Raw genomic sequence first — 20,803 nt, 5'->3', positions numbered from 1 at the left:
CAAGTACGTTGACATCTTGCTCATCAATTCATTTCCCAGCCCGTTCGCAAGGGACATGCTCTTGCGCTTGTGCGCGTCAGCGGTCAGGGCTTAGAGTTTGGAGTTTATATGAAGCCCGAGTCGTCAGCATCGGCCTTGGCTTTGGCCCTTCACGACAATGTAGCGTAGGTGGCAGGACCCAAGCAAGTCGAGGGAATTTGGGCATCTCATTGATTTCTCTCGTCTTGTAGCCAATTCTCTTATGACGCTGCCTGAGATTGCTGCGCCGCCGTCTGGATCTGGATAATCTAGTCGGCAAGTCAGCTTGCCTACCCTCGAAATCAGCATCGAACAAACGCACCTCGCCCTTGATCTTCTCGCTGTTTTCCTGTATGCCCTGGATTTGCTTCTCAATGTCCTTGCTGCTACTTGTTAATGTCGTACCTCTCCGTCAATAGCGATTCGGACTGACATCTGCTTGTCAATGAACTCCAGACGTCCATTCACTGCCATGACCGCCTCTGTCTTATCCTGCTTCAACAGCACCGGGCCGATCTGCTTGTAGATATTGGCATCGTCGTCGAGTATGTCGAATTCCTGCAGTGTAGCGTCTCAGCGTATGTCGGACATGCGTGCATCTTGATCGGCTACCTTCTTGACGGTGCTGTTCTCCTGTTGTTGCGACTCCAGTTTTTGGCGTGCCTCAACTTTGGTTCCGAGATCTATTCCGACGTTAGCACTCACTCTACTTCGGCTGGCAACAACTGCTTACCTGCTTGGAGGCTTTGGTACTTTTCGGAAAGTTCCTGCAGCTTCCTTTGTACTTCTGCCATGGTGTTTGTGATGCTGAGTAAGGCTTGACTGAGAGTTTGGTCGTATGCTCGCAGGTCGCAGGTGGGAGAATAAACTTTCCCAAAGCGGTTAGAAGCAACGCGGGGCGGGCTAGGTGCCTTGGCTATGGCCATAGGCCATGGCAACTTGACGGTCTCCTTCACGCCCGCTGCCTGCGACAACAAACCTACCTCAAGCAATCCTTCGCCAAACTTACTCTCTCGAGTGCCGCAGATAGTCTCGGGACCTCATACTATCCGCCGTGTGCGCCCAAATATACCGTCTTCAACGGCTCGTGCGTGCCCCGCCTATCTGCTCTCATCTGTACACAAACGCGCCCACCCACAATAACGTCCTTGAGCACGGTTCACGCCCACGGTATAAGCCATGAGCAATGCGGATTTCCTCGGTCGGGCCATCGAAACGGTCAAGAAGGCCATTGAGACTGATACAGCAGGCGAATATGAAAAGGCCTACCAGCTATACTACAGCGCCTGTTAGTGACATAGAACGCAGCCTGAGGCTTTCGCATACTGATGATTACCAGTGGAGCTCTTTATGCTCGCTTTGAAATGGGAGAAGAACCAGAAATCCAAGGAAATGATTCGTGGCAAGGTCGCCGAATACATGGAGCGCGCCGAAAAGCTTAAGCAACACTTGAATCAAAACGACGCCTCGAATCGCAAGAAACCAGCAGCGATGGGTTCAAATGGCAAGGCAGCAGGCGGGAGTGGCAAGGGTGGAGGGTATTTACAACCGCAAACACAAGACTAAAGTATCGTCTTGCTAACATGTGACAGTGATGACGACGAAGGCGAACAGGACGCCGATTCCAAGAAGCTCCGCGGTGCGCTTGCGGGCGCTATCCTCTCCGAGAAACCTAACATTCGGTGGGAGGACGTAGCTGGTCTCGAAGCGGCAAAAGAGGCGCTCAAGGAGGCTGTCATATTACCCATCAAGTTTCCACATCTATTCACCGGAAAGAGACAACCATGGAAAGGCATATTGCTGTATGGACCACCCGGTACTGGTAAAAGTTATCTGGCAAAAGCTGTTGCGACCGAAGCGAACAGTACCTTTTTCAGTGTATCCAGTTCGGATCTTGTGAGCAAGTGGATGGGTGAATCAGAACGGCAAGTCACAATAACGCTCATTATGCAAGGCGCATGACTAACATATCTTCAGCCTCGTCAAGCAACTTTTCGGCATGGCACGCGAGAACAAGCCTTCAATTATCTTCATAGACGAAATCGATGCTCTCTGTGGCCCCCGTGGAGAAGGCGAATCAGAGGCATCCAGACGTATCAAGACCGAGTTGTTGGTACAGATGGACGGTGTAGGCAAAGACTCGAAAGGCGTACTTATTCTTGGAGCAACAAACATCCCATGGCAGCTCGATTCGGCTATCCGACGACGATTCCAACGACGAGTACACATTAGCTTACCAGATCTTCCCGCGCGCATGAAGATGTTTGAACTTGCGGTCGGAAACACACCCTGCGAACTGAACCAGGCAGACTACAGGAAGCTGGCAGAGCTTAGCGAGGGATATTCTGGTTCCGATATTTCCATTGCAGTGCAGGACGCACTCATGCAGCCTGTACGTCTGATTCAGACGGCAACACACTACAAGCCTGTCGAAGTCGATGGCCAAACGAAATGGACGCCTTGTTCTCCTGGCGACCCACAAGCACACGAGAAATCATGGACAGATCTCGATGGCGACCAGCTGCTCGAGCCACCTCTAAAGGTCAAGGACTTCATCAAGGCCATCAAGGCTTCAAGACCGACAGTTAGTGGTGAGGATCTGCAGCGCAGTGCTGAATGGACCAAAGAGTTCGGAAGTGAAGGCGCTTAATGCAACGTTTTTTTATGGGATCAAGGGTGGTGCTGTATACCTTGGAGGCGCTTTTGGTGTTCATGTCCCTTTTTAGCATAGCGATTTCAATGTGTCAAATCAATGGATACGATACCAACGTCAAAGCGCTTGTACACTTCTTAGATGAGCATGGCCCAATTGAGCATTTGTTGTAAGAATTTGAGATTAGACAATTTCGAGGTGAGATCCGAGCTTGGTAGAAGTCGGAGTATTGAGGTCGAGCGATTGGCTACTTGGTTAGCATGGTGATGCTGGGTAGTTGGACGTGATACCAGCACGCTAAGATAAGCATCCCTGTCGCAGCTCTCTCACCAGCAAGCCATTCATTCCATTGCGCCCGGCACGGGACTCGTCTTAAGCTGCCGCCATGTCCAAAGACGACGCCGAACCCTCATACATTGACTATGAAGCCTTTCTCGACCCAGACTTCTCGGCAACGTCCTTTGCCAACACACTCGTCCTCTCGACCAACAACCCCTCCGACACCCCGCTAGACCTGTCAACACCGCTGTCGCGCGTTCTTTTCGATGTCCAGGAAGTCGACACGCACATTGACACGCTTACGACCAAATCGGCATTGCCGTTGCTGGAACATACACGCGAACATGCAGACTCGAGTGCACGCATCCTGCACGAGGTGGAAGACCAGGTCGCCAGTCTGACCGAGTCGTACCGCACGCTCGAAAAAGAAGTCATTGAGCGGTACGAAGTCGCCGCCCAGGTCCAACTCACCGCCGAACGCCTATGCGAGACGGTCAAGCTGGGGCGCGCAGTAGCCCGCTGTCTGATGCTCGGCCGCCAACTCGAAGTCCGCATGGCAGAGCTGGGCGGCGTAGGCAGTGCGAAGAAGGAAGACCACCGCGCCATGGTGCGCTCAACCGACACCATTCTCTCGCTCCGCCAAATCCTCTCTGCTTCGAGGCCCGGTGAAGAAGGCGAAGGCCTCGACCGCATCAACGCAATCAACACTCTAAAAGCCGAACTCGTAAACCCAGGCGAACGCAGCATCGCCTCGCGCGCCTCCCAAGTAATCAAGGAATTCTCAATGTCCTCCTTACTCTCCTCCTCTGCCGCTGCATCCTCTGCATCCACCTTTTCCCAAAACGAAGACACAAAAGCTCGCACCACGTCCGCTTTGCAAACACTCTATCTCTTATCCCCTTTACCACCATCATCATCTTCTTCCGCCAAACCCTTCGAGCCAAGTCTCATGCTCTCCGCACTCCAAGAACACGTCCAAACCCAACTCAAATCCTCGCTCGCCTCGCTCGCCCGCGCTCTAGCTCAACTCCCATCTCTCGACCGCGCCCTGCTCGAAATATCAGCCAGATGTCAAAATATAGTTGCCCTACAGTCCCTTTTGGAGTCTATAAAAACACCAGAGCATCCCCTTCTACCTGCATCACTTCAGCAGCAGCAGCAGCAACAAACAAATCTATTACAACCCTTACTCCAAGCCCTAGATACATCGTCCCTTCCTAGCTATTTCTGGCGCACACTTGCGTCAAATATGGCGCCCAGAGTGCAGGATCTGATGAATAGAGGCGGAGTGTCTGCGCGGACGCTCAAGAGTAACAAGGAGAAGGTGAGGGACTTAGTGAGGGAGTGTGTGAATCGGGGGAGTCAGTTTCCTGGCAATAGTAATTTGCCAAAGGGTGCTGGTATTAGTAGTAATGCGATGGTGACGTGGGAGAGAGAAGCTGCTGTCATGGTGAGTAGTATTGTTGGGCAGATCAAATAAGAGGGGGTTATAGAAGTTACGGCGATAAAAAAAAACAGTACCATCATAGAATTGGGGGAAGAGAGATTTGCATTGGAAAAGATGTAGAGACTAGCTTTGAGCTCATCTAGATATCATGTCAGGCAATCAATTGTTGCTTGATCGCTCTCAATAGTAGCCATACCATGACGCCAGTCGCCATGTTCGTAATCCTATCTTTTCCAGCCGGGTCCCCAAAAAGGCTTTTCTTTAATTTTACTATTATTTATCATGTAGAGACGGGGTTTTGTTGTTTTTTCCTTCTACGGGGAAGAGTCTTTCAACATCCACGCTGTAGTTGTGTTCGTGGAAAGCATACGTTGATTTGTGCAAGTATGTCCATAATCCGACATACTGAGCACCAACGCAATTTGGAGACAATTCCCAGACTAGTCAGGTCCTCCCGCTGGCAATGCCAACAAAGAAGATGACCAACTTTGAAATGAGCCAATTCGTAGCGCTCGTTAGGTGCAGTTCCTAGAGGAGGGAGAGAAACTGCGGAATTTCCATGACAAATGACATGCATGTCAACATGTAACGTATTGGGTCGGATGGAGTGTAGAGGTGTGGTTCAGCCTCGGACAAAGAGTATGTGTCCAGGGCCGATGATGTTAAAAGATATGGTGAGAGAAGGGTCTTGTAGCAAAAGGTGGGCTACAGATATCCTGTAGGCATCGAAAATAGGGCAGGGTCGAACAAAAGGCGATCGTACTAACTGTAATCCTGAATAAAGAGAGGATCCGAGCTTTTGGAAAGACTATACCAACCGCCGATGGTGCTGAGTAGAGAATGGAAATGAGGACGAAGGGGAAACTAGATGATGCAGTGTACGAAAACCGTTGAGATGTACCGTCGACAAGGCGGAGACAAAAGCGTCTCAAGAAAGTAAGTCGGCAAGACCAGCCGACCGACAAAAAGCAGAAAACAGTTACGACCCAGGCAACCCTTGATATAGTACATAGAAGATGGTCCAGATCGTTAAAACCGTATTGCGCCAATGATCCGATTCGTGGTACCTGGGAAAGAAAAGTCCAGGTGTCCCGTATCGTGTCGTCAGCGGCTGCTTGCATAATTGCATACAAATGAAAAACGCCAGGATATGTATGTGCAAATGACACCGCCAAGTGCTGTTGCGGCCCCCAAGCAGGAAGAAGTTGCGACATGGGAAAATGTACCAGTTGTTGAAACCAAAAGACTACTCAGATGGCCAAGTCCCGCCAGAAGCGGCAGCCGGCCTTACGAGGCCTGTGGTGGGTTTGCAGGCTGCGGCCTAGGATTCCGCTGAGTGTTCTGGCCATTCTGTTGACGGTTTTGCTGGTTCTGCGGGGGTCCTCGGCGTTGTCCCTGGAACCCACCACCGCCGCCGCGTCCACCGCGGAAGCCGCCACGGGCATTGGGGTTTCCGCGCGCGGCGCCTTCCTGCTCTTGCTGCTGAATCTGGGCAGGAGCACGTGGTTGGTTGGACATGGGACGGGGGATCGACTCGGGCGACTCATAAACGTAGAGGTTCTTCTCAATGACCTGGGGAATGGGCTGAATCTCGGTACCAAGCTCTTGTTCGATCCTATACAGGTTGAAACGGTCTTCCCAGTTGATCAGGTTAATAGCCAGACCCAGGTGTCCAAAACGACCGGAACGACCAATACGATGCAGATATGTCTCTGCGTTCTTGGGAAAGTCAAAGTTGATTACAACGTTGACTGCCTGAATATCGATACCACGGGTGAGCAAGTCGGAGCAGACAAGGTTTCGGCATACACCATTACGGAAGTCGTGGAAAACGCGGTTACGGTTGTGCTGGAGCATGCGAGCATGCGAGTAGAAACACGAGTAGCCGAGTTCGGTAATCTTCTTAGCGAGGAGCTCCACTCGGTTCGTGGAGTTACAGAAGATGATGGACTGGTTGATCTGGAGCTTGTTGAAGAGGGTGTTCAAGCAGTGGACTTTCTGCTTCTCTTCAACGAAAGCGTAGTACTGCGTAATACCGCGAAGTGTGAGTTCGTCCATCAGGTTAATCTCGTATGGGGAATTCATGTGCTTGTCCTGGTCTGTGTCAGTAGAGTAGTCATGGCTGGAGTGTCATGAAACGTACCTTGAAGCTCTTGACAACAATGGGGAACGTGGCACTGAAAAGCATGACCTGTCTGTCCTTGGGGTGGAAGCCAAGCAGCTGCTCCACAACCGGGGTGAACTCAGGGGAAAGAAGCTTGTCGGCCTCATCCATGACAAAGGTCTGGCAAGCTGAAAGATCTGCTACGCCCTTGCCAGCCAAATCCAGAATCCTACCTGGTGTTCCAACAATGATGTGGACAGGGTCGTTTAATCGTATGATGTCGTCTTTGAGGCCCGTACCACCGGTTGAGACCATGACATTGATTCCAAGGTGTTTTCCCAGCTGCTTGCATACCTGTGAGGTTTGTAGGGCGAGTTCTCGGGTGGGTACGAGGATGAGGGCTTGTGTCTTTGGGCTCTTGGGGTTTACGCGCTCGAGGGTGGGGATGACAAAGGCGGCAGTCTTTCCGGTACCGTTCTTCGCTCGTGCAAGGATGTCTCGGCCGGTAAGTGCTACAGGGATCGTCTCTTCTTGAATGGGCGACGGCTTCTCGAAGCCAGCCTCGAAGATGCCCATCATCAGCTCGCGCTTGATAAAGAAGTCCTCGAATTCAAGTCCCTTGGTAGCAGTAACATCCTACGCGCGTGTTAGCATGTTTCCCCCCGCACTGCATGTGCAAGCACACCGTACCTCTGTTTGCGGTCGCGCATCCTTTACGGGCGCGTTCAGTCCCGCCTTCCAATTGGCCTCTCCTGACGGTGCGGCATCGCTAGACGTGTCAGCGCGTGTGCTTGTAACCTCTCACTCACTCTCGGCCGACTCACCTCAGCTGCGTTGCCGCTAGTTGGTTCGTGATTTCTGAAGTCATTGTGTATGTGTAGAGTCCACCAGAGGGTGGGGTCGCTGATCAAGACGTCAAGGTTCGCAAGTTATGAATGAAGCACGGGCTGAAGTGGGGGGGCTTTCAAGTGGAAGCTCGTATCGTGTATGCCGACGAGAGTGGGGGCCGGCAAGCTAGAGGAGTGATCAGGTCTCGTGACTGATAGAGCCGCGAATTCAGATGTTTGGTGGTGCGTTTGCTGCGTCGAGGAAGCCGAATGAACCTCGAGATAGATAGTCGCAGTGGTGGTGTTTCGCCTGTACGTGGTGCGAATGGCGATGTGTATGTGTAAGTGCAGGTTCGCGCGAGTAGTGCTGCGAGTAGTCGGAGGCAATGAGAGCCTTTGGAGGTTGAGCGCAAGAGCGGGCGTGCAATTTTGGGTGGGCGAGGGGTGGTTTGTGTGGTGGTGGTGTAGCTGAGCGGGCCGCTTTATGCAAGAAGGAACTTGAAGATGGGGGAGGGCAACGGTCCGTGCGTGCTTGTCATTGGGCTTTCTGACGTCGCTGCCTTGACTGTGACAAGCTTTGTGGGTAAAGTCAGTATTTCACTTGCATTTCAATTCACTCTTTACAGCTCATCTGTCTAGGCTGCCTCACTCAGCGTCGCCTCGTGTACAACAGTAGCATTGGGACAGACTCACCGGTTTCCTACGCAACGCCGCATCTGGATTAGACCAATATTACATTTCCTCTGGTATACTAAAACGCACGTGAGTTAGGTATCTGTGAATTTGTTCGATGAAGCATAGTCTAATATGTACAACAGAGATTACAATAGAAATCGTATCGTTTCTATAAGACTGCACTTACCTGGGAGAGCACCAACCCAAAAGATTTGGACTTTGCCATCTGGAACACTTTTCTGATCGGACTACTATACCGACACCCCCAAACACCTCATACCCCCTAAACTCCACCATGTCTTCTCTCCTCCGCCTCTCCAGCGCCCTCCGCAGTCTCCGAACCCCCACCACCAAACCCCCCACCTTCTTCTCCCCCTCCCGTCCACCCCCCTCTCTCAGCCTCCCCCGTTCCCGACACTACTCCTACCGCAACCCGACCTCCTCCCAAGTAAGCGCCAACAACAAAGTCCTCTACGGTCTCATGGGCACCAACATCGCCGTCTTCAGCTACGCCATGTACCTGCAACAGCAAGCCGCACAGGGCTTCCCGGGCCCCTGGCACCGCTTCCTCCGCACCTTCACCCTCAACTTCTCCGAATTCAAAAACGGAAATTACACCCCTGTTCTCCTGGCAAATTTCACCCACATACATGTTTGGCACCTCTTCTCCAATATGTTGAGTTTTTATTTTCTGGGACAGTTCCTGGCGTCGGCGGCTCCGCTCATTACGCCAGCGAGGTTTTTGACCATAGCGTTTGGATCGGGACTTTCGGGGAGCCTAGGGTATCTGCTCTCGCGGTATTATAAGATGAGGGATCTGAGCCCCCGCGCGCGTGATACTGTGAGGGGAATGGGGTTTTCGGGTGTCGTCATGGGGGTGAGTAGTGTGGCGGCTTGTTTGGCACCGCATGCCAAAATGCTGGTTTATGGGATTGTGCCTGTGCCGCTTTGGGGTCTGGTGGCGGGTTACGCCGTGTATGATGGGTATTTTGTTAATAGTGCGAATACGACGATTGCGCATGGCGGGCATTTGGGGGGTTTGGCTTTTGGCCTTTTGTATTATTTTGCGAAGTTGAGGGGTGTGAGGTTTTGAAGGTAATAAAATAAAAGTGTCAGCCATGTAAAATCTTCTATATTTTTTTCTCTTTCACACATTGCCGGTTTGAAAGGTAGCAATCGATCACACTCTTGTCCAAAAACGAAGAAAAAACTGCAACCAACGTAAATCTATTACCAGCCTCAAACGTGTTGTACTACACACGGCCAAATGCTAACATTTCCTCAATCCCATTTTGCATGCAATCCCCCTCAACAAAGAGAAAACCAGGGGACACCACTTTATTAGACTACTCAGCAATACCAATCATAACCATCTCTCGAAAAAAACACAATATTCTATCCCCCTCAAGGTGTGACAAAGGAAAATAAAAGTGAGTGTCTGAACTCGACAACTGCGAAAACATATTCTGGGTTTGTCGTCTTAGTAATGTGATATGGATACGTGCTGAGAGCGGTTGACCACTTACAAGAAGGCCGTTGAGAAACGCCTCGATCAGCTTTTTCGAAAGGGACTAGCCATCTCCTGCTCATCATCCATCTTGGGAGTTGGCTCGTCTTTTGCGTGGTCGTTAGGTAGAAGTGTGGGATTTGGTAGACCTTCGGGTGTCCACGATCGGTCTTGCGGACTGGCTGGAGCCATTGGGACTTCTTCTTTCTGCTCCTCTTCCTCCTCCTTCTGCATCTCTTCATCTTTCTTTTCTTCTGCCACCTTTTCGTCGGTTTCCTTCTTCTCGTCCTCCTCAACCCTCGTCTCCATTTCCACTGTCATTACTTCTTTCTCCTGCTCTTCGTTTTCTATCTTCTGCTCCTTTTCTTGCCCAACCTTCGCCTCCTCTTCGACAACGGTCTCGTTCTCCACTGGTACTTCCTCTTTCTCTGCGATTTCCTTTTCTTCTCCATTCTCCTCCTCGGCTTTCCTTCGTTCCTCAATATTGTGTTCTTGCTCGGCCGTATTCTCAGATTGTGCCGGAGTCTCTTCTACGATAGTCCTCTCCTCCTTGTCCTCCCCTCCACCATCCGAACTATCCTGTATAATTTCCTCAGACAACGCGCTCTTGCGTGGAAGAGGTTTCTTCCGCTTTATGTTCTCTTTGTCCTCGTCAGTATCTTCACCAACAAGTTCCTCAGAACGTCCGCTCTTCCTTGGCCGACCTCGCTTCTTTGGCACCTGGCCCTTTGCCTTCAACTTCGCTGCTTTTGCTGCCTTCTTCTTCGCAGCAAGCGAATAGTCCTCGTCTTCATCCGAACCTTCTTTCTTCCAAGCGCGTCCCTTACCCTTGAAGTGTTTCGGTTTGGTGGGTTCCGACTCGGCTTCTTCTTGTAGCAGCGCTATAGCTTCTTCGTCCAGCGAGGCTAGTAGTGCGTCGTCAACGTTCCTGCTAAGCGAAGCGATGGATACTCTTCTGCTCTGAACGACAGGAGACGACATAGTCTCTTGGTCGTGGACATCAACGTTACCTGGCTCCACATCCTCAAACAATTGTGAATCATGGTAGTAAGGTCTCTGTTGAGCAGGCTTGCGAGTGCGTAGGCCACGTCGGGTTGAGCCCGGTGCGCTTGTCGAAGCAGGCGAAGCAGTAGCCGAATCTGGATCGCCATTTGATTTGGGCGTGGCGTCTGTATGAATAGAAATTCTCGGCTGGGTACCCTTGCCAAACGTGCTGGGTGTCGCTTGCAAGGAAGCATTGGCCTCACCAACGTCCTCTGTCACAATTTCCTCAGACTTTGACTTGTTAGTAACGAATCTGCAGTGCTGAAATAAAACGTACAAGTTCCTGCTTCTTCGGTGTCTTCCTGGTGCTGAGCTTGAGAATATGGCTCTTCTTAGGCGGATTTGCAACAGGTGCTGTGACTGGAGATTTCGGAGCTGTAAACTAATTAACCATTTTTCCAGAGCATGAAAATCAAGATAAACGGAATTTGAAAGTCCGCAGCCATAGAGAAACGATGGTTGAGGGTCCGAGGTGAATAGGCGGCAGCGCATTACAATGTGGGGTACGAAGTTTCACACATGGTTTTGTGCAACACATACCAGAACGGACAGGCAACGGAGACGCGATCGTGGACTTGGTAACCTCATCGATTGTGATGTCCATAGGATCGTCGAGCTCATCCTCAGGCGAGATGGTTTCTTCCGACTGCACGCGCGTTAGTGAGTGAAAGTAAGGATCACATTCACACTCACAATAGGCTTCTTCCTCGCCTTACGAGTAGAAGTCTTGCGTTTGCCATTCATGGTAATGGTAATGGTAGGAGCCGCGGGTGTTGCAGTCTCAGCTCCCAGTGTTGAGGTTTCAAGGTTTTTAGCAGCGTCATCACTATCACTCGCTGATGCGATAATCTCCTCCGACTGACAAAATTAGCAATTTTTAGCATTGTGCGTGGACAATACGTACAAGTGGCTTCTTTCGCGCCTTTCGCTTCTTCTTGGCGGAGGGACTTGAGTCTTCAAGATTGCCGACCTTGGACGGCGTTGCGGTTCCAGCCGAACGCGGTTGTCCATTGCCATTCATGGCTGCTGATTTCCTAGGACGGCCAACCTGACCACGTGGTTTGGTGGGTTGAGGTTTAACTTTGACTGGCTGACCATTTTCGTCCTGGTGTTGTTAGCAAACATCAAAAAATGGACTCGATGATGAAATTTGACGCACACTCGAATCCGACTCTTCAAAAATGCGCAAAGTCGTATAGTACAGCGAGAGTCCGCTGGCATGTTGATTCGACTGCCTCCAGTCATCGTAGGGAAGGCGAGTGTCGGGATTTGCTTCTTTCCAGGCCTCGTACTCCTCAAAGCCATGCTTGTCCATCCACGATGAGGACTGGGCATCGCGAGACTTACGAGTACCCTTCTTGCCAGAAGCTAAATGACCGTTGGGCGCCATGATGATGTGGAGAAAAAAGTCGGAGAGATAGTAGAGGTTGGGCGACAAATAGAAAACTGCAAGGACAGACTAAGGAAAGTGGGTGTGAATGAGCGGCGCTGAGCAAAAAATGCGCAGTAAGAAATCCGGGCGACTGAAAGTATGAAATGAGCGCGCGCGGGTTTGCGCGCGCAATTGATGAATGTGGAGTGGAAAGTCGGTGTCGTGAAGAAAGAAAGTCCAGGTCCCAAGTCCCATCCGAGATGATCCACGCCTCGTGGCACGTTAGCTCAAAACCAACAACTTGTCGCCGAGGGGGCGCGAGAAAACAAGCAGCAGAACTTAGCTGCTCAGAAGAAAAGCAAATGACGTCAATGGAAATTTAGGTTGAGCTGATTCGCAGCAGGCATGACGAGCTGGACGAGGGAGTGGAATTGTAACGGAGAGAAGGGTCCGCGTACAAGGGAAAAGGCAATGCGCTAATAACAACCTCCAATTTCAGCTCGGCCACCTATCGAATCGAGGCATATCATCGCCTCCGGATCCACTCCTTGTGGTGAGACACTGCAAACGCCAGGCACCCTGTTTGTATCTTTCGATAATGTGGCTTTTTGGGACTAACCCCTAAAGTCGCATTTCAGCTGCATCATGGTAAGGATAATTCTGACTTGTTGATAAGGAAGCATGCATCCTCCTCCGTATCCTAGAATTGCATCTTACAACATCTCGCATGTTTTCTACCTGCTATCTCACATGTATAAAATCCCAACTTTTTTTTTTCTTCCAATTCGTGGTGATTGTTGTGTTCACGACAACTATCATTCTTTGGTGTTGCTTTCGCACAAATATTGCACTTCATTTACATGCTACTCAAACTCTATTAGATTGATTCAGCTACGGCAACGCGCAGCTGAATGTAATTGGACTTGGTATTAGAATTTTCATGATTTCTTGCTTGTCGGCTCTCCATGATACTCTGCTGTCTTGGTTTGTTCTCTTTGGCCCAGCAGGCATCCTAGCAGCTCTGCAAGTCGCCACTTCTCCTAATATTGCCTTGGCCGCTGAGGTGATCGACAGATGATACACGTGAACACTGAACAAACGCACAAGGGTACAGTCCACGTAAACACCACTCAACTTCCAACATATCCGTAGATCGTCAGCACCTAAACATCGAACCCTACAAACACACACGTAAGTACAGTCACCCCGCATGCCCGAAGTCTCCGCATCCATGGCTAGACAGGCCTTGAAATGACACATATAAAGAAGGTCACTCATCACAGCATTCACTCTCAAGGACCTGAAAGATATGTTCAATCCAATGTTCTCATAACGCACCCCGACGTAATCAAAGATAACCTATACGTGAAAACCAACCAAACACACTCACAAAAAAGGGGGGCACCACAGCGCGAAATGCAAACATGGGTATACAGGGTCCACAAAGTCTCCCCAAAGTTTCTCTCTCCCTCTCAGTCTAGTAAGACAAAAAAAGCGCTCAGCTGGACCAGCAACAAAGCCAGATCCCTCGTCAGCTTTGCGAAAATATGGAAGTAAAAAAAAAGAGACACAGACACACGGACAGGGGAAAGCAGAAAAAACGCCCAGAATAGGATGATGGTACCGCGAGATTGAAAAAGAAGAAGAACAATGACATAAACCCGTAACGAGTCCCCAAATTTCGTCGTCATCGGAAGGAAGCAGCAAGAACAAGAAACTTTCTCGGTTGATTAAAGTAAAATGATTGCGAAAGAAAACGCATGAACTCTTTGTCCCTCAGAGTCATCGCAGCATTTTTAGAAAGAAAAATACCATGTGAGAGAGACTTGGCCAGATGAGACTGGGATTTCTTATCGAACCGACGAAGTTTGCTAGAGACTGATTGCTCCTAGAATGACTCCGGTGGACTCGGCATCCCGTGTGCGCTGCCATCTTCCTTTTCCGGCTCTTGCAGATTGTGGTTGTCTCTCTGCACTGGTTCAAGTTTTAGTTTACCAATAGGCTTCCCAATGCCTTTCATGTAACCACTCTGGTCATTACCATTCTCATCCTTTTCTTCATCGAGCTTGCGCTTCTTACGCGCCATCTGCTGCTGCTCTCTAAGCGGACGCTTGCGAGGACTCGAAATCTTGCCAGTAGGTGGCAAACGAGGCTTGGGAAAGCGTTGCTTGGGCGGAAGATCATCATCTTCAACAAGCGGCTGGCTATTGTTGTCGTGAAGCTTGCTGTATAGCCAGCTCTGGAGAAGGCCGATCTGGTGCTCCGCTGTCTGAAGGGTAATGGGTTCGAATTTGGGTGGCTCAGGCATGATAACACCAGTGGTGGCAACGTTGCTGTTATGATTAGCAGAATCATAACACAAATACACTGTGGTACATACCTGTTGTCTTGTCTAGCGTAGGCATTGTGTACCCTGTTCTGGAGCAGGTGCAATGGTACACTGGCAGTGAGTCCAAATTCGACATCGAGGCCGAGTTCCTTGAATCCAAAGAAGTCCTCGCCAATGTCTTCGGCAAAGTCACCTCCCACAAACTGTTCACTGCCATCATTGAAAGCACCAGCACCGTCAGCGCCAGCATTCTCGATTGCTGGTCGCAAAAGCTCGGCATAGTATGACCGCATTCTGTCGTGCATGCCGGCCAGCTTCGTTCCAAGTCTTTCGACATCGTCCTTGACGTAAGCCTCCAAAGACTCCAGGTCGACACCGTTGGCATGCAAAGAATGGAGTACTGCTTCTTCTTGTGTAAAGCGCGGAGTCCAGTTGGTAGTCTGGCCGTTTGGAAGAGTGATTGGAACATCAGACTTCATCTTTGGTGTTTCACGGTAGACCCCAAGACCGGCAACAACATTGTGGAAAAACTTTGCCGCAATGTCCGTTACTGCATCTAGAGCCGAGGGCTGGAACTCTTCGAAACCAGCATGATAAAAGATCTTGCCGACACTTCGTTGAAGAGCAGCGCGACAGATATAAGGAGCCATGATCGGACCATCTTCTGAGGTAACCATTGGCTCGATGTCTGCTTCCATGAATGGTTGCGGCTCATATCTTTGAAATTGGTTCTGATACAGCTATGGACAGTCAGCGATCAACATCCTCTTATTCATTGACGGAAATCTTACCTGTGATTGAAGTTGCATTTGTTTGACAATGCCAATCTTTGCACAAATCTTCCTTGTCTCTTGCAGTGTATGATTGTTACTGTCAAATTTGTGCACAAGTGCACTGTCTGGTGAGACGAATTGTCCTTTTGGGAAGACGCGCATGTACTCTTCGACTTGCGGAATCACTTGACCCTCGGCGTCTTCAACCCACTGTAAACGCTCGGAAAGGTCAGGCATAGCGCATACGGGGTCGTAGTAGTCTGGGATCTGACGCTCTTCTTCACCCTCAATGCCTTCGGCGAGTGACTCTCCAGCAATTGTCTGAACGCCATCTTTGCCGTCAAGTGCGGTGGCTGCTCCGTTTGCAGACTCCTCTTCGATGGCTTGCTTTTTGTGCCGTAACCATCTCCGCATACCGGCTTTTGTGCGTAGGATAGCTGGCTCATCGGGCTGGAGGTGGTCCTCGCGGAAGAGTCGATGTCGTTCTGATGCTATGATGGCTCGGTCTTTCTTCGTTACTTGTTTCCATGTTTTGTACTCCAAGTCATCCAAGTCGGCATCCTCGTCCAGAGCATCACTGACTGAGACACCAGTGCCATCAGCCTCCGAGATGTCTGCTTGACTGCCATTGATGCCATTTTTTGAGATACTGTTTGGCCCCAATGGGGTTGCTGAGCCGGGTGGGGGTGTTGAGAAACCATTCACGCTGCCTTCCATTTCCGAGTCTGCCCGTAAGAACTCATTCTTCAGGTTAGAGACTGCGCTATTGAAGGATGGAACTGCTGGTTTTGTTTCGGGTCCTGGTGTGTCCTCCAGGCCTGCTGGATGGGCTTTCCTTGTTGTGCTTGAGCCTTTACCTCCTTTACTTGGGGCTTTTCTGCCCCGCGAAGCCATAATAGGCTCTTCGTCTTCACTGTCATCTGCGCCATCTGCATCAGCGTCGCCATTGCGCATTCTCCTCTCTTCCGCCTCGACCTCTGCACGATCGCGGACGGTGATGTCTGGAATAAGTGGCACGAGCTTCTCAGTCTCTTTCTTCATGTGTAGAGCCTTCTTGCGCAGAAAATGGCTTGGGTCAGCATTGTACTTTAGGCAATTTGACCAGATGAGCATGAGATCATCAACAAATTCCTTCTTGGACTTGTATTGCAGTTGTTTGAGCTTTTTCATCATGGTGCCGATATCCATCGGATGTTTGATGACGTTGTAGTAGTCGGGGGCTTCCCGCTTGTTGACACGCTGGAGGAACGGGTGGGCATGCTCATTGGCTTTGAGCTCCATGAGAACCTTCTCTGTGCTCTCGTATAGCTCCTCCTGGCCAACACGGTCCTCGTTGGCCCATTTGCTCCTATTCTTACGGACTTCGCTGATGAGACTGCGCAGCTGCGCGTCCGTCGCATGGACGCGGTCTCTTTGGGCATCAATACGCGAGATGAGGTGCTTGAGGGTCAGGCTGGACGCGCCAAGGTTGGTGGTGCTCAAGGTCCCCTGTTGGGGGGCAGCAGCGGCAGCAGCAGCTGGGGCATTAGCAGACGCGCCAGAAGTCTCTGCTTCTACCTGTCGGTCGAGTTCGTCAAGCTTTTGTTGCTCCAGCATCGCGTCCCTGTCGCTCTCGAGGGTGTAGAAAAGGGTGTGGAAGCTGCGCTTGGCGGCATCCTCGGCGGCCTTCTTGTCTTGTTGTAGTTTCTTTCGCACATCGTCTGATGACTTTGTATGGTCTGAAGAGGGTGTGCCTGTCCGGTCGTGGCCGGATTTGTTCGATGTGGATGGGACGCGGAGGAGGCTTGGCGTGCTGGGAGTGGTGGCAGCAGCAGCAGCAGCAGCGGCACCATTGGTCGCGCTTTTGGATTGCAGCGGTGAGGTCTGACTATCGTCTTCGTCATCCTCATCGTCGTCGTCGCCGTAGTCGTCTTCGTCAATTGCGCGGGTTGGCTTTCTGGGTGTGATAGCCGGTCGCGCGTCATGCGCCGCCGGGACATCATCGGATGACGGCCCCGGCGCATTATCTAGAGCATCAACAGCATCGCCCTCGAATGTTCCTCCGAGTACTGCTGCCAGACGCGCTTCGGTGCGCCGATAGTGGTCTCGCCAGCGCGTGGCTCGGGGGTCCTCCTCAGTCGTGATGTCTCCCCCGTCCCCTAGGTGGTTCGCGTTGGAGGCGTTTGACATGGCCTCATCGTTCAGCGGCGCATTGGGGGTTCGCAAGTGGGTCGCGTTGGAAGGCTGATGCGGGAAGCGGGCATGGCTTGGGCGGTCTCGCGAGGATGGCGGACATGATGATGATGATGCAGCGAGGGACATAGTCGTCGTCGTCGGTTGTGGGGGGGTCTTGGCAGTTCGCGGCCTCACGGGGATGGCCCGCCTTCAGGGCGACGTCCAACCTGGTGCAGGTGTCGCGACGCGATAAAATCAAGCATGGAAGGAAGGTCTACGTCGAGCGAGTGGATTTCTGATGGCTGCGAGATGAAAGACGTGGTGTGGGCGCGCCTATTGATGGCCGAAGATGCGGCTCGTGAGTTTGGCGTCGTTGTCTTAAGCAGGTGGTCCAACTGTCCAGTCTGGCTAGGTAGGCACGCCTTAGCTCCGTTAGCGATGCTCCCGCCGCGAGCCCCATGCTTCACCCACGCCCCAATATCAAACGGCCTCTGCCACCACACTTCCCCCACAACCACAGTTGCGGGCGCGCAAATGCTTTCGAGGACACATGCAAAGCCTTTGCTGGGCTGCTGCGTATTTTAATGCAATCGCCAAAAAGCGATTGAGCGTGCTGGCCGGCACTAGCATTCAGGGCGCAACCATGGTAACTCTGTGTCTGCTACGTCCAATGCCTCGTATTTCTACCAAAAGCCAGGCATGCAACTGCTGGCCATGCTACACGCCATGCCCAAAGGACTGTTCAAGTGGCTGTGCGGACGAAGGTGTGGTAATTCGAACACATTGGGGCCCTGTGGAGCGCCGCCTTGTCATACGTACATAGTAGCGCCCCTGCAACTGCAGGACTACTTGAGGCCATTCAGCTAGGTCCATGCATGTATCCTCGAATTGAGACGAGCCCAGCACAGAGTACCCCAGGTTTGCTGATTTTCACAGGTTCCACACGTGATCGACAGTAACGTTGCCGGACCGGGCCTAGCTCATCCGGCCACGGCCAGGTTCGCCAGATGCCAGCTTGTGACATGAACGTTGCAGTTCCGCGCTGCGCCCGAGTCTGACAGTTGTTTTCCCGTACCGTGAGCATGAAGTCACCCGTCCGGACCTCCTAGCCCACTTCACCTGCCCATAATGCGCATACGGAAACCCTTTGCTGGTACGTAGCTTCGGACGCCGCAGAGCCAGCGAGCTTTGAACACCTTTCCGACCACAGCGCACATGCGTGAGCAGGAGATGGCCATGTCCTGACCGTCCCACTGTCCATGCTGTTCGCTTGGATTTCCTCTCTCGACAGTTGCATAGGGCCATGCTAACATCCCTCAAGGCGCCTTTATTGGCCTCATCTTTATCAGCGCAGCCGCGGGCTTTTCCCCACCAGACTACAAAATCCCTACGTACAAGCAGTCGGATAAAGCGCTCCACTTCACAGCCTTCTTCTTGCTCACCCTCTGCTTCTACTGGATTCTCGAGACAAACAGGAGAAAGGTGGTGCAGCTAACCTTTACCGTCTGTACGCTCGGTCTGGGATTTGCCAGTGAGGTCATCCAGGGATTGTTGCCTGTAAGTTTACCCTGGACTCATACAAGGTCGCCGGAGCTGCCGAGAGCAGCGGTGCGCATATAGACACTATAGGACGATTCCAAGCGGGGAAGATGACGAGCAAAGCTAACTCGCGGTCCAGATACATCGCGACTTCGACTACTATGACATCGTAGCCAATGTCCTCGGCTCTCTCCTCGCGCTAGGCCTTTGCAATTGGTATCATAAGCGCATGCTCGAGCGCAAACGAGCTGCACGAGGATACACTGCTGTTGCTGGAGACGAAGAGAGAGACATTGAGTTGGGAGAGAATGTCGAAGGACAGGAGTCAGGCGTTGTCAGACCCACGGTAGAGGAAGAACTCGATCGATGGGATGAAAATGCTGAAGATTGGGAGACGACGGAGCCTGAAGCCACTAACGGGAGGAAGAGTCTCGATGACGACGGAAAGAAACGGAGTGACTGAGGCCAAAACTGATATGATACATGTGGATCTCACCATCGCTGGTGGGGTGGAAGGAAACATGCTCTTGTTATTGCAGCAATTGATATTCCTCGTGTACGCCACGTATGTTGCAAATGCTTGACGTCACCTTGTTTCGCGCAATCCACCAGGCAAATGTCTCTCTCTAAAACCACCATAGCCTCGGAGCCCGGATAAAAAAGACCTGCTGCTAGGTGTCGTATCCACCCCTGCCGAGCGAACACATGTACATCACCAGAGCGAATGAGAAGATGGTGCAAGTCGACTTGGATATTCGTTTACAAGTTCATAGCTAGCTCTCGGTGCTCAAGCAGGCAATTCCGAGCGAGCCTCAACCATGATTCGTCATTTGGCCTGCCCTATCTTCCGTGGATTCATGCATTTTCCAGTATGACACTCCGAAAGAACCATAAGACCCACACCAAGCGCCGTGATCAATTCCTTTCCATACCCGCGCCCCGCTTAAGCAGTGGTAGTCTTAGCAGCAGCTTGGTTGGGGTTGATCTTCTTTCCATCCTTGTTGTACCTAACACGTGGGGGAGGAGCACGGTTGCGGCGTCCTTCGCGCGAGCGGACACTGGGCATGTTAGAACATGGGCGCATCAATTCCTCGTGGAGGCGTCACGTACCGGACAATCTTGCCGTGGATAGCGCATGAGACGCAGTACTGGAGCTTCAGGTACATCTTGGGGACAGTGTACTCGGGGAAGACGGAGGCATCGGAGATATCACCTAGTTTTGTCAGTCTTGAATATCCAAATTTCGCTCGCCACCTCGCTGTCTATGGCCGTTTGCTGCGGTGCGAGGGTCGTTTGGGAGACGTACGGATGGCGGCGGACTCAACCATGTTGCGGATGGTGAATCTCTTGATCGCCTTGTCCTTGGGAGTGCATCGCGAGCAGTTGGAGCAACGGATGGGCTTGACGTGGCCGCGACCCTTCTTGTTACGGCCGTTGGACGCTCGCTTCTTGACCATGTTGGGCTGATTCTGTCGAACGATGTAAGCGGATGTCTAGGTGAGCGAGGCACGGAGTGCGTACTGAAGATGTGGAATCTAAAAGTCAGCAGTGGGGTGTTGTCGTGAGAGTCGTTCCTGACGTCGGATTCGTGAAGTCGGGATGCACGAGTGTCGAAATTCGCTTAGAGAGGTGCGGATCTAATCTTATCACTTGGCACTGATGGTGCTAACCGAATGGGGCTGCACTGCCTCCCCTCGAATGTGAACTGAGGACCGCCGAATCACTTTGGAGCGTGGACGAAATGCTGTGCATAATTCTGCAGATGCATGCTGTCATTCGATGGTAGCCCCTATTTTTTCCGTCTGAGCGTCGTAAAGTCGGAGCTTACTATCGCTGACATGTGATTGTAAGTTTCCTTTATGATGTCCCATGTATATGTTTAACGCACGACAACTACATTTCTTGAACAAGACTGTACATGATTGTCACTAAGGTGAAAGAGCGGATGTCTTGGGCTCATGACTGTTCCGTATAAGAACACTCGACGGGTCAAATCGGGAAAGAGAAGACTGGATATATTCCGATATGCAATCGAAAAGATAAAAGCGTTGTGGTCTCACGGAGGCAGGCTTGCAGATATGA

The 20,803-nt window shown here is 51.5% G+C and overlaps 10 protein-coding genes across 10 annotated transcripts; 5 read left to right on the top strand and 5 right to left on the bottom strand.

The window, feature by feature from the left end:
- Positions 1 to 239: 239 nt before the first annotated feature.
- COCCADRAFT_91202 (uncharacterized protein) lies at positions 240 to 812 on the bottom strand (the record flags this gene model as incomplete). Its single annotated transcript, XM_007712221.1, has 5 exons — positions 240 to 287; positions 341 to 401; positions 470 to 576; positions 631 to 701; positions 752 to 812. The coding sequence occupies 5 exons, from the start codon at positions 810 to 812 to the stop codon at positions 240 to 242; spliced, it is 348 nt and encodes a 115-aa protein (XP_007710411.1).
- Positions 813 to 1,197: 385 nt separating this feature from the next.
- Positions 1,198 to 2,668, top strand: COCCADRAFT_35189 (uncharacterized protein; the record flags this gene model as incomplete). Its single annotated transcript, XM_007712191.1, has 4 exons — positions 1,198 to 1,306; positions 1,358 to 1,556; positions 1,611 to 1,943; positions 1,996 to 2,668. 4 exons carry the CDS (start codon positions 1,198 to 1,200, stop codon positions 2,666 to 2,668), a joined length of 1,314 nt encoding a protein of 437 aa, XP_007710381.1.
- Positions 2,669 to 3,056: 388 nt separating this feature from the next.
- On the top strand, positions 3,057 to 4,430 carry COCCADRAFT_3481 (uncharacterized protein; the record flags this gene model as incomplete). The annotated part of the gene is made up of 1 exon (XM_007712169.1): positions 3,057 to 4,430. One exon carries the CDS (start codon positions 3,057 to 3,059, stop codon positions 4,428 to 4,430), a length of 1,374 nt encoding a protein of 457 aa, XP_007710359.1.
- Positions 4,431 to 5,684: 1,254 nt separating this feature from the next.
- Positions 5,685 to 7,369, bottom strand: COCCADRAFT_91103 (uncharacterized protein; the record flags this gene model as incomplete). Its single annotated transcript, XM_007712220.1, has 4 exons — positions 5,685 to 6,491; positions 6,541 to 7,137; positions 7,192 to 7,270; positions 7,326 to 7,369. The coding sequence occupies 4 exons, from the start codon at positions 7,367 to 7,369 to the stop codon at positions 5,685 to 5,687; spliced, it is 1,527 nt and encodes a 508-aa protein (XP_007710410.1).
- A 929-nt stretch (positions 7,370 to 8,298) lies between these two features.
- Positions 8,299 to 9,096, top strand: COCCADRAFT_24738 (uncharacterized protein; the record flags this gene model as incomplete). Its single annotated transcript, XM_007712181.1, has 1 exon — positions 8,299 to 9,096. The coding sequence occupies one exon, from the start codon at positions 8,299 to 8,301 to the stop codon at positions 9,094 to 9,096; it is 798 nt and encodes a 265-aa protein (XP_007710371.1).
- Positions 9,097 to 9,555: 459 nt separating this feature from the next.
- On the bottom strand, positions 9,556 to 11,944 carry COCCADRAFT_24737 (uncharacterized protein; the record flags this gene model as incomplete). The annotated part of the gene is made up of 6 exons (XM_007712180.1): positions 9,556 to 10,785; positions 10,832 to 10,929; positions 11,095 to 11,200; positions 11,248 to 11,412; positions 11,459 to 11,659; positions 11,714 to 11,944. 6 exons carry the CDS (start codon positions 11,942 to 11,944, stop codon positions 9,556 to 9,558), a joined length of 2,031 nt encoding a protein of 676 aa, XP_007710370.1.
- Positions 11,945 to 12,607: 663 nt separating this feature from the next.
- Positions 12,608 to 12,859, top strand: COCCADRAFT_91206 (uncharacterized protein; the record flags this gene model as incomplete). Its single annotated transcript, XM_007712219.1, has 1 exon — positions 12,608 to 12,859. One exon carries the CDS (start codon positions 12,608 to 12,610, stop codon positions 12,857 to 12,859), a length of 252 nt encoding a protein of 83 aa, XP_007710409.1.
- A 955-nt stretch (positions 12,860 to 13,814) lies between these two features.
- Positions 13,815 to 17,329, bottom strand: COCCADRAFT_91171 (uncharacterized protein; the record flags this gene model as incomplete). The annotated part of the gene is made up of 3 exons (XM_007712218.1): positions 13,815 to 14,259; positions 14,307 to 14,995; positions 15,047 to 17,329. The coding sequence occupies 3 exons, from the start codon at positions 17,327 to 17,329 to the stop codon at positions 13,815 to 13,817; spliced, it is 3,417 nt and encodes a 1,138-aa protein (XP_007710408.1).
- Positions 17,330 to 18,310: 981 nt separating this feature from the next.
- COCCADRAFT_24735 (uncharacterized protein) lies at positions 18,311 to 19,184 on the top strand (the record flags this gene model as incomplete). Its single annotated transcript, XM_007712179.1, has 3 exons — positions 18,311 to 18,335; positions 18,504 to 18,739; positions 18,861 to 19,184. The coding sequence occupies 3 exons, from the start codon at positions 18,311 to 18,313 to the stop codon at positions 19,182 to 19,184; spliced, it is 585 nt and encodes a 194-aa protein (XP_007710369.1).
- Positions 19,185 to 19,664: 480 nt separating this feature from the next.
- COCCADRAFT_35182 (uncharacterized protein) lies at positions 19,665 to 20,178 on the bottom strand (the record flags this gene model as incomplete). The annotated part of the gene is made up of 3 exons (XM_007712190.1): positions 19,665 to 19,779; positions 19,832 to 19,934; positions 20,028 to 20,178. The coding sequence occupies 3 exons, from the start codon at positions 20,176 to 20,178 to the stop codon at positions 19,665 to 19,667; spliced, it is 369 nt and encodes a 122-aa protein (XP_007710380.1).
- Positions 20,179 to 20,803: the final 625 nt, after the last annotated feature.

Source organism: Bipolaris zeicola (genome assembly GCF_000523435.1).
Source record: "Bipolaris zeicola 26-R-13 unplaced genomic scaffold scaffold_40, whole genome shotgun sequence".
NCBI lineage: Eukaryota > Fungi > Ascomycota > Dothideomycetes > Pleosporales > Pleosporaceae > Bipolaris > Bipolaris zeicola.
This window is presented reverse-complemented; position numbering and strand designations above follow the sequence as displayed.